We start from the raw sequence: 12,575 nt of genomic DNA, 5'->3' as shown, positions 1-12,575 counted from the left end.
GAACTTTAACACGCGACGTAAAAGGCAGTGGTTTGGCGGCAATTAACTCCCAATTTCAAGCCTGGGAACAAGATTACATCCCAATAAGATGTTATGCATTTGGTGGGATATGAAGAGTATAATTCATAATGAATATTTGATTATAGGCAAACAATTGTGCTCAGCTAATTTATTTTTTAAGGTTTGAGAACCCTAGGCGTATGACTTCGTAGCCAGTGAGACGCTTGATAGAATCTAGTCAGAGTTTTATTACATTATTTACATACAATATGTTGTGACAGACGATACATGGCGAGATGTTTTCTCCGAACAGTGGAGGAAAAGTTGGCGGAGGGGTGATGTCAGTGGATGATCCTCAGAGTTCTGATTGGTGTGGCAGCGGCAGTATATTCTCCGAGCGGTGGTGAAGAAGCTGGCGGCGGGATGTGTGCGTCTATGATTGTATGTTGTTCGCGGGCGGCGGGCGTCTGCTGGTCTCTTCGAGTATCTGCCGGAGTCTGCGAGTGACTGTCCTTTCCTCGTCAGAGTTCAGGCTTAAGTATCCAGAACTGCAAAGTTTGCTGACCAATCACAATCATGCAGCGATCATCCAGCCAATAGATATGCTCGTTTTTTAGAACAGCGAAATAGGTATATGCCTTTAGAAAACGCGAATACTTATGGAACAACCAATCTCTTTTTTATTCAATTTAGAATATAATTAATGGAAATATAACTTTGCCATAAAGATTAAAACACTCAAGTTAAATTTAAGATTATATGCAGAATTTCACTGTATTATTTGTCATCTCCTATAAAGTCAGTTTTTTTTTAGATAAATCAGATTTTATTTTGCAGGACACTCCAAAATTATTTTTGATATCAATTCTATGGTTGCTTATGATTTATTTAACATATTTAAATTTGAGTGTTTGGCTCTACGTTGTAATTATAAATTTTGAAAGTAAAAAAACATGTTGAAGTTTTAAGTTAAAAAAATCATAATTATAATGTAGGACCTAAAACTTATTTTAAAATTAACGTTCATTATACTATGCATCATCTTATCTATTTGGCAAAAATCTTTATAATGGATAAATATTATTTTAATTAATTTTTGTAGTATATAAATTTTCTCTAATATAGATTGATTAATAATAATACTGTTTTTAGGGCGACATAATTTTGAGGCATCATCCAAATTTATATCGAAGTACAATTTTAATTTATGGATCACCTCCAGGAAGATTCTTCAGTAAAATACGACATTTAAAACTACAGATTGCCGTAATGAGCTCAAGTCCTAAAGATAGTAATTCTTTCAAAATGAACATTCCGGAAACCTACGCTGAAAATACTTTTTTGTATCCGGCTGGAATCCTTGTGTTTTATGTAAAATCTTATAAAGAAATATCACAGGCGATTCCTGAAATTATTCAATCCACCTTCTGGTCGGTGGACGCCAAAGTTATGATTTACTGTGAAGAAGAATATTCGCTACATTGGATGTTTTACCTGAGCTGGTGGTACAATTTACATAAAACTATTATTTTAGAATACGATTATAATAAGCGTAAAACAAGAGTGGTTGAGTACGATCCGTTTGTGATTAACAAGGACGATTACAACGACGATCAATATGGTTGTTATTCTGTCTTAGATCCAAGTTTGATGAACGAAGGAAACGTATTTGAAAATTTATTCTGTAATCTTACATGTAGCTTTTTAGATTATGATTCATTCTCGACCGAGTGGTTCATTCAAACTTGCATCGAAATTAAAGGACAGTATTACGAAAGTGATTTGGAAGTATTTATCGATAAGATGGCTGATATGAAGGGCTTTGAATTGTCTGTATTCACAGTTAGTATTCCAGTTGTTATGCAAATCGATCATAATGTAACCGGAATTGAGAAATTTACAGGAAAAGATGGGATGATATTGCAAATAATGGCGAAACTTTTCAACTTCACCGTGAGATACAAAAACAGAGATGCCGAATACTTAAGAAGTAATTTTCAAGCCTATGTAAATGGATTATTAGATGTGGCTTTCAGACGTTGTCAATTCAGCACTGGTAATGTGTATTACACAGTGTTAACATTTCCACCGGTTGAAATGAGCTATCCCGTTGAAAGTGGCGGATTATGCTTTTTCACCCACCGAGCAGAGCTCATTCCGACTTGGAAGAACATGTTGAATATATTCGAGACTAAAGCCTTAATCCTAATCGTTATCGTATTTCATATAATTGTGATAATCAATTATTATACATTGAGGAAATTAAGAATCGGTAATTTTGACGCAATATTACGTGGGTATTTATACACCACACAACTGTTCCTATCGCTACCGGTGCAATGGACCGGAAGAAATCATTCTCTTAGATTAGTGGTCTTTCTTATATTCTGGTTTATATTTTTGCTCAACTTTATGTTCCAAGGCTCGATTATATCTTTATTGACATCACCAAAGACGGACGTCGAAATTGATACGTTCGAACAATTGGATGCTTCCAATTACAAAATCGAAGGTTACCCTTCACCCGATGCTAAATTGCCGGAGGAGAGTGAGCTCTTTAAACGAATAAACACAAAGTTTGTACAGATCATGACCATCGTCAATTGTTTCGAAGATTTAGCCGTTATGAAGAAAGGTTGTTGGGGCAGCTGTGCCCTGGGTTTACATTACAGCAAGTTATTAAGAGACGATAAAAGTAAATTGTTCATCCATATGGGAAATGATAGAATACACAGCAATTATTTTACAAAAATATTCCCCAGAGGATCTCCAATGAAAAGAAAGTATGAGCACTATATAAAATATATATTTGAAGCTGGATTATTGACTTATTGGTATGGTTCTGTAATTTTTAAAGAAGATGCTATTACAAATGTTAAATCGTTAAATATGTTAGATGTTAAGGTTTGTTTTTATTTGTTAATCTTTGGTGTTTTTATTTCTATTGTTGTTTTTATTTTAGAGTGTATATGTAAATCTATAAAAATTCTGTACTTGAAGCGTTATAAGAAGTTCAATATTGTATCATACAATAAAATGAATCAGAGAAAGGCAAATTAAACAAAATAGTTCAGATAATTATACTATTCTAATTTAAAAAATAAATATAGTACATGAACACATATAATTTAAGTACAATAGAGAAGCACTGACATTCATGGAATTGAAATACATATTTAACATGTTCTTGGTGTAAAGTCTGTAAGAGAAAACGTAGCAATTCTATTTTATTAATAAAATAAAATTTTATTTGAGGTTATGTCATGCATGCCCTTCATAAAAATATCGTTAGCTACTACTAATGAAATTGTTAAGTGATTTTATCTATTACTGATTAGAGAATATTGCAGAATTATTTAGCTTTATTTTTGGAATTAAGAACATTTTTCTTGTTAAAAATGGTATATCAAAGATGTATTTAATATTGTTTTTTAAGCATTTCAATAATCATCTATGTTATAAATAATATAAATAAGACTAAATTCACTAATATTAAAGTATCTATAAACTACGTTAATGTCAGTTAATATTCATAACAATAAATATTAAATATATTTTATGGCATAATAACAGATATGAGAAAATAAAATAACTCATATATGGCATTAATTAAATTCAACTATAATTTTCTACTATACATTTTGGGAATGATATTTAAGATTCTATATTAAAATTGTCAAATTTAGCGAAGAGTTCGTCTGCTTCTTTTGACACATTCTCTACTTTTGGTGGTCCATTTGGAAAGTGAGATTTTAAAATTTCGTTTGGAATGACCTGAAAAGATAAAAAGTTTATTAATACTTAACATAGAATATATATTAATTATACTCTAATTGACAAATATATAAATTCTTATCGAGCTATCAATAATTTTATATGTTTTAGGTCAGATATTAACAACTTGATTATTAATATAAGCAGATTCAATGGCAAATCAAAAATAAAATTATATTATTTAGTAAAAGTTCTAACTGCACGTCTAAGCCAACCACAATAAAACCTACAAAAAACGAAGTAGTTTATTAAAAACATATCTGGAATTTTTTTATTAAAAACTATCTTGAATTTAAATAAAAAAAAATACAAAAATTTATAGATGTATAATATATAAATGATAAGACATGTGGTTAATCGCGCTGATTTAGTAACCGATTTGGGTAGAAAAATGTTTTATTACACCTTTAAAGTTCAATAAATTTCTATATAGAAAATATTACATGTTTTTATTTCACTCACCTTTATGTAACAATTTGTAAGAAAAAATTAAAATGAATAAATTTAATCAAGTTAAAAGCCATTATTAAAATATTTATTATTATACTAGCGATGCGTTATACACTGATCTGATATATTAATAAGTAGATGTGGACTTAATAATACTTACGGAAAGCGATCTAACAGCAGCAAAATTAAAATCTTTGAAGAATGCCGTCTCTTGTATCATCTTCAACGATCTCAGTCTATACAATGGACCTGGATCCAGCAGTCTCATGAGTAAAGTCTTAGCAGAGACTCCCATTGTCAGTCCTTCGAATTTATCACCATCAGGATTCGGATACTGAAATAAATAAAGCAGATATTAATATAATATATTTATGATTAATTCCATTATACGTTGATCTGATTATGCAAGGTCGGTGAAAATGCTTCCAATTGTCTAATATCTCACCGGGTGAATCACACGACTCCATTACGATGATTTTATTCAATAAATTTTAAGTGATTGTGGCAGGCATTAGTGTAATTGAATAATGCTTACATTATGCCATATTGTGTGAGCGAAAGTACAAAACTGTGGGACGCGTTGACATTAAATTGTAGTTTAATCATGCCAGGAAATCATTATATATGAAAGTTCATAAGATGTGACCCAAAAAATGGCAATTTATCGACTGCTATAAAAATAAAACATTCGATTTTATAGATGTTTCCGCATTAATTGATAACAGTTAATGGCGACAGTAAAAAACAGAGGTCGAAATTGGATATTCATTAGATATGCTAAATGAATGTCACACATAATTTAAGACTATTAAAAACATAGAGAATAACCGTTTATTACGTTATGTTGCATAATAAATCGTCGGCGCAGTTCGAAGCTCTCATAAATTGTTTCTTTATAAATTTGCGTATATAATGGTTGTGAGAAAATTTTATCAGAGGTCTACGTCATTTTTAATTGATTGCAGTACTCATTTTAAAGGAGTCAGTAACAATTATTCATAGGAAGCTGTCATATTTTGCAAAAGTGAACGACAAGCATCAGCACACCGTTCTTTCAATTCTGTAGAAACAATTTGTAGAACTGCAGAATCGTGTAAGATGTGATGTATTGATCCATGGATTATATCCAGAAGTGAGGCGAATTAGGCGCATTTTTCTGACTGTTGCGATTGAATTAATAAACTTTTAGTTCACACGTTGCGAGTGCGGCAGCCATTTTAAGCTACTGTTGTACCTATCGGCTAATCTTCGAACTATATGTAACACTGCCACCAATTTAAAATACAATAGAGCGACGTTTTAAATTTGTATCACTGAATAATTACAATTATATATATATATATATATATATATATATATATAATATATATATATATATATATATATATATATATATATATATATATATATATATATATATATATATATATATATATATATATATATATATATATATATATATATATATATATATATATATATATATATATATATATATATATATATATATATATATATATATATATATATATATATATATATATATATATATATATATATATATATATATATATATATATATATATATATATATATATATATATATATATATATATATATATATATATATATATATATATATATATATATATATATATATATATATATATATATATATATATATATATATATATATATATATATATATATATATATATATATATATATATATATATATATATATATATATATATATATATATATATATATATATATATATATATATATATATATATATATATATATATATATATATATATATATATATATATATATATATATATATATATATATATATATATATATATATATATATATATATATATATATATATATATATATATATATATATATATATATATATATATATATATATATATATATATATATATATATATATATATATATATATATATATATATATATATATATATATATATATATATATATATATATATATATATGGTTAATATTTCTAGGAGTCGGATTACTCCGCGTACTTTTTTGATTCCGTGTGGAATCATGGTCCCTACGTTTCGGCCAGATTCGCCCGGCCATCCTCAGGGGAAAATTGAGAATATGAACATCCGGTGTGGGCAAAGCCCAGCATGTGGTTGTTCAGATCTGAACAACCACATGCTGGGCTTTGCCCACACCGGATGTTCATATTCTCAATTTTCCCCTGAGGATGGCCGGGCGAATCTGGCCGAAACGTAGGGACCATGATTCCACACGGAATCAAAAAAGTACGCGGAGTAATCCGACTCCTAGAAATATTAACCAAATATTTCTCCGCGAAAACGCATTCAACCACACATATATATATATATATATATATATATATATATATATATATATATATATATATATATATATATATATATATATAATTTTAGTTTTGGACTGCACTAGTTTTGATTTAAATCATCTGGTTTTAAGGTAAGTATCTATAACAATAATATAAAAATGTTAAGAGATTAGTATTAGGAACCATAAAAATATTAATTTCGATCAATACAAATCTAATCACATAATATATTTTATTTAAATCTTACACTTCTAAAAGATACAGATAAAACTTTACCGGTTCAGATTGAGAATAAAAATAAATTGCCCAAAATTCCTTTGAACTCATTTGCATAGATCAAATATCGTTATTATTTCGTAAAAGTAACCAAACGCCAAATATCCACCCACTCGTAAGACTACCACATATATTATATTTACAATAGCACATATTAACATATGCAATGTTATTAATACTCCACAAATTTGCTTAATATTAATAGAAAAATATATATTTTTATTCGTTACTGGAATCAAATAAATCATTAAAATCTATAGTTAGACTCCATAACGGTAAAATAACTGTGTTAACCAAATTTCGCTTGTATGTACCTAGGATCAAAAAAAAATAATTGACCCGATTCGCTATGGCACAAATGGTATCGAAAGACAAGAAAGGGTATTGGTCCTGTTCGTTCAAAAGAGTACAACCGGCACATAAAATCTGATAACAAATTGACTATAGGTATATATTATATATAATACTGGCTATCGTTGGCTCTAATCTGACGTTGGTCATCCTCAACATAGACAAGTTGTTCTCATTTTTTGCCTTGCCCGTCTCGAGATCGCATTCCTATAAAACACGTACGCGAAGAACTTGATAATGAATTGGCATTGTAAACTATTATGGAGCTTAAGAGCAAAAACATTTAAATAAAAAAATAATAGCCATCTTCAATTATTTCTAACAACGAAAGGAAAAGTGGGATTAAATCAAAAATAAATAATATTCACTAATGTTATGAATTTAAAATCGATAAACTCACAAGCTTGAAATATAAATAATTTTATAATAAACAAAAATAAAGACAGTTGTGCGACAGCATTTTTTTAATTTATTAGAAAATATACTATATATTATATATAATACAAAAAGTAAAAATCGGCTTTTTGGTGTGGTTGAACTCGTTTGTTCCAAGTCAGAAGCGAAGTGGTGACTGAAGTGTCTGATGTAAAAGTTCGCGGTAGTCTATCGCCCTTTCAATATTCGATTTTCTAGTCAATGCGATTATTCTGGACTATTCGTTATTTACTAATAAATATCTAGTTAAACTATCCGCGTACTTAGCAATGATTTAATTTTATGGAACATATAATCTTGAGTTGAGGTACCTTTTGGCGGATATGTGCAACGGCCGTACCCTTTTTATTTGACACCAACAATAAATTTTGTACAGGTTTTTTTGCAAGTGCTTTTAAATAGATAATGTGTTTGTATAATTTATTTATTTATTAAAATTATAACCATCGTGACCTGACAGGCAAACCTAATGCGTCACGATAGTCAAAAGTACTAATACATCATAATACATACAAATATAAACAAGACAAAACAACAGACACAAATCACCTCAACAGGTATGCATTGTCCCATACGAACTGAACCAAAACTCCATATGTGCAAGAGAAAATGTCAATATTTCTATGGACAGAATTAAGCAGATGAATAGCCTTAGCCAGAGAAGAGTTGGCAAGTGCTCCAGTTCTAGACTTTACAGGCAAGAATAGTGGACGCGACCGAGAACTACAACCACCTTCAGGAGCCCACATTTGAAGCTGCTCGAGCACTGAAGGATTGTCTACGATGCCCTTGAGCAATTTCCAGAAGTGTTTAATTACATAAACACTTCTGCGAGTCGACAAACAAACGTATCCCAGGGCTCCCAAAATAAAAGCACTGGGAAACAAGAACGGATAATACCCGTATTCCTTCAAGTATAAATATCGAAGAAATTTACGTTGTACTTTTTCCAGCTTCAATTCATTACATTGATTCATTACGCCTGGGATCCAAATGATGGAGCTAGTTTCTAGTATGCTGCGGACTAGAGTATCATAAAGAGTGCGCAATACTAAAGTATTCCTGAAGTAACGCGCATTTCTCAAGATAAAACCGAGCATTTTTAAGGATTTGCTATGAGTCTCTGCAATGTGCTGGCTAAATTTCCAACGTTCTTCGAAAGTCACTCCTAAATCCTTAGTTGAAGAAAACCTTTCCAGAAAATATCCTCCTAGATGGTATGAATATTTTGCCGGCGTTAATGACCTAGAAAATGAAATATAATGACAAAGAAAGTCCAAATAAATGAAAAAAAATAGTTTTATAGTGGCAAATTTTACCCCAAAAACTGTTTAATACTTTTGTGCATTCTTTTAGTAAAATATAGGATTAAATTTATTGTTAAAAATACATAAAAATAATTAAAAAATATAAATATAAACATACAACATGAATCTTATGGTATACAGTAGACCCCCCAATAACACGGTAAATTGTATACGTGCTATCTGGATGCCAGTGTGTGAGAGAATCAAAAAGAGGATCGTCCCTGATTCTAAGCCAGAAATTCTCGGGTTATCCCTAAAAGAAAATCTAAAACACAGTCTCGAATCTGATCTGAAAATATTTTTTATAATATGTTATCAAAATATATTTTCACCGGTGAATATATATTTTTTAAAGTTACATACTTATCATTATGTATTTACATGCGATGTATACATGTTACAGTGAACGTGAATTTTTCACTAGTGAAGTCCAAATACATTTTCACCAGTAGATAGTGTGTATTTCTACTAGTGAAAATATAGTTTTACTGATAGTGAAATTATACGCTGCTCTAAAATGTCTACGAAACTCAATTTGACAGTTGCGAAACGTTCATTTGATGTTCAAACCCAAACCAACTTGTTAAATCAAAAATTCAAACTAGCCTAACTCATCTCTCAGGGAAAAAAAGGCGAAAGAAGAAGTACAGATAAACGTCACATCTCCCATATTGCTCCATAGTTAATCTACACTTAGATATTACACTATATTTAAAAATTTTATAGCTCTCCTTACCGATATAACTACGGACTTCTGATATAAGAGTGTTGTTCTCAGAAGTAAAAAATCCACGTCAAAAGCAATAAAATCATATTGGCGCCGTTGCAATGGGAACGCTCGGAAAACTTTAAATAAAAAATAAGAATCATGTGATGCATATTTAAACCGAATTTTGCCTAATAGGAAATGCTCCCACCTGCCCCTCCCCCCTAAATTACGTCCCTGTGCATCAATCAATTCCAAACGTGACCCCCTGTGATGACTAATACAAACTCCTTCAATTTTATGTGCAATGCAAAACCATAATCTTTTCTGCAAGGCTCTAGCTAGCCAACTCAACGGTAAATCCGGTCCTGAAGCATCAGCCCCTCGGGGCGACGTCGGTTGGCGCCAGGGAAGGCAAACACCGGTCGCTAATAATAAACTCGCTCACCCGAGTGTGATTAGAACAAGGCAACAAAAGAACCACACATGCATGCCCCGAGAGCTTTTGCGCAGCTTTTTTTCGGCCCCGCAAGAATTTAACACGTTTCTGTACGGTTAACGAGCGCGGAGAACGATTAAAAACGAGCGTGAGGTTGCAGTGGTGCTGCGCGACGGGGGCGCTGAAGTTTACGTCCCGTGAAGTGCGTTAATTATTATGAATTGTATTACGTAATGTTTTTTGCACGTGTTTGACCTTTAGTAATGTAGCTGAGCTTTCGCGTTGTGGGAGAGAGAGTGATAGAGGCGAATGATAAGTATTTATAATCGGAATTTTAATTAAAATGCATGCAATCGGTAGATTTAGTTTCATTCTCAGACATATTTGGGAAGTAAAGATACAGTGTGATGTTTTAAATGGTGGTCAAAGGCAAAACAAGAGTGGTTCTGAAATATTTTTTGCTTTTATTTCCATCTTTGGTTTCAATGTAAAATTGTGTCTTGTCAGTAGACTTTACAATTTATATATTATGACTAAAATTATTTTTTTCTTAGATACAACTTTATAAAAATTACGTTAGTTTAATGTAAGTTATCAAATTGTTTATCCGTTATTCTACATAAATTTATCAACCATAATATTTGTGTAAAAAAACAAAATTTTTAGCCGCCGTTGTAATTAATTTTAAAGTACTACTTTTAATAAATTTTTTAAATTATTAGATAAATTTCAATATTTATTAAATACAATACTTATTATGTCTTTTCTTAAAAGAATTTTTAAGTAAATGATTGTTCTGATAAAATACTACATAATAAAAACCTCCATTAAAAACGAGTTATTCTAAATTTTAAAAACATATATAATTGTGGAAGCAGAAACTACGCAGAAACAATAAAAAAAATTGATTGAGAAAATGACATCTGAAAAAGATTTCCACACAAATTACATCAATTTTATGCATTTTTTTTTATAGGGCAAACGAATTACTAAACTTTTATTGTCTTTATAGGTTACCGAGGGACATTATTTTAAATCAAATTGCTGTATTACTGACTCAATAAACTCGGTAAAATATTTTAGAAATTCTATTTCAACCATGAATATATTTATAAGTAATATTTTTTTTTATTTATTTATTTATTAAAATTATAACCACCGTGACATGACAGGCAAACCCAATGCGTCACGATAGTCAAAAGTACAAATACATCATAATACAACAAATATAAACAAGACAAAACAACAGACACAAATCACCTCAACAGGTGTGCATTGTCCCATACGAACTGAACCAAAACTCCATATGTGCAAGAGAAAATGTCAATATTTCTATGGACAGAATTGAGCAGATGAATAGCCTTGGCCAGAGAAGAGTTGGCAAGTGCTCCAGTTCTAGACTTTACAGGCAAGAATAGTGGACGCGACCGAGAACTATAACCACCTTCAGGAGCCCACATTTGAAGCTGCTCGAGTACTGAAGGATTGTCTACGATGCACTTGAGCAATTTCCAGAAGTGTTTAATTACATAAACACTTCTGCGAGTTGACAAAGAAACGTATCCCAGGGCTCCCAAAATAAAAGCACTGGGAAACAAGAACGAATAATACCCGTATTCCTTCAAGTATAAATATCGAAGAAATTAACGTTGTACTTTTTCCAGCTTCAATTCATTACATTGATTCATTACGCCTGGGATCCAAATGATGGAGCTAGTTTCTAGTATGCTGCGGACTAGAGTATCATAAAGAGTGCGCAATACTAAAGTATTCCTGAAGTAACGCGCATTTCTCAAGATAAAACCGAGCATTTTTAAGGATTTGATATAAGTCTCTGCAATGTGTTGGCTAAATTTCCAACGTTCTTCGAAAGTCACTCCTAAATCCTTAGTTGAAGAAAACCTTTCCAGAAAATATCCGCCTAGATGGTATGAATATTTTGCCGGCGTTAACAACCTTGAAAATTAAATTGTGTGATATTTCTTTACACTGAAAGGCAATTGGTTATAGCAAGCCCATTTCCATATGGAGTTGAGATCCTCCTGTAGGTCGAGGGAATCAGAAATCGATATATTTATTGATTGCAAAGAAATTATAGTAAAAAGTTGATATATGCAATTTTAGAGCTAATGAAGATAAAACTTTATATATACAGGCGGCCCTCGACTTTCGTACGTTCGACTTTCGCACAATTGGCTATTTCGCACATTTAAAAAAAAATTAAATAAAATATAAACACGAGTGAGAAACGGAAAAACTTGTGTTGATACGAACAAAAATAAATCAAGTACTCAGAAGCTTCACACGATTCATATATTTCCGCAATCTTTAAAGATATGTTTAAAAAAAACACAGCAAAAAAAAAAACATGGATGAAATGGAAAATCTTTGTCATCGTGGATCGATGACCAACGTCAAAAAGATGTCCCTTTGAGTATTTCAATTATTCAAGCAAAAGCTCTTAATTTG

At 30.7% G+C, this 12,575-nt stretch overlaps 2 protein-coding genes across 2 annotated transcripts in view; one reads left to right on the top strand and one right to left on the bottom strand.

Annotated features, from left to right (window-relative positions):
* The first annotated feature begins 1,269 nt into the window (after positions 1 to 1,269).
* LOC148239190 (uncharacterized) lies at positions 1,270 to 3,699 on the top strand. Its single transcript, XM_088181323.1, has one exon. The coding sequence runs from the start codon at positions 1,270 to 1,272 to the stop codon at positions 3,058 to 3,060; it is 1,791 nt and encodes a 596-aa protein (XP_088037449.1). The 3' UTR covers positions 3,061 to 3,699.
* Positions 3,070 to 12,575, bottom strand: part of S6KL (ribosomal protein S6 kinase like) — a 99,883-nt gene continuing 90,377 nt past the window's right edge. Inside the window, exons 8-9 of the mRNA XM_088182014.1 lie at positions 4,385 to 4,558; positions 3,070 to 3,774 (exon numbers count right to left, since the gene is read on the bottom strand). Coding sequence (XP_088038140.1) covers positions 3,655 to 3,774; positions 4,385 to 4,558 — 294 coding nt within the window. The 3' untranslated portion in view covers positions 3,070 to 3,654. The remainder of the gene's footprint in view (positions 3,775 to 4,384; positions 4,559 to 12,575) is intronic.

This window comes from Plectrocnemia conspersa, unplaced genomic scaffold, assembly GCF_051122295.1.
Source record: "Plectrocnemia conspersa isolate PC_06_02 unplaced genomic scaffold, ASM5112229v1 ptg000001l, whole genome shotgun sequence".
Taxonomy (NCBI): Eukaryota; Metazoa; Arthropoda; class Insecta; order Trichoptera; family Polycentropodidae; genus Plectrocnemia; species Plectrocnemia conspersa.
The sequence above is the reverse complement of the archived record's forward strand: the minus strand, read 5'-3'. Positions and strand labels throughout refer to the sequence as shown.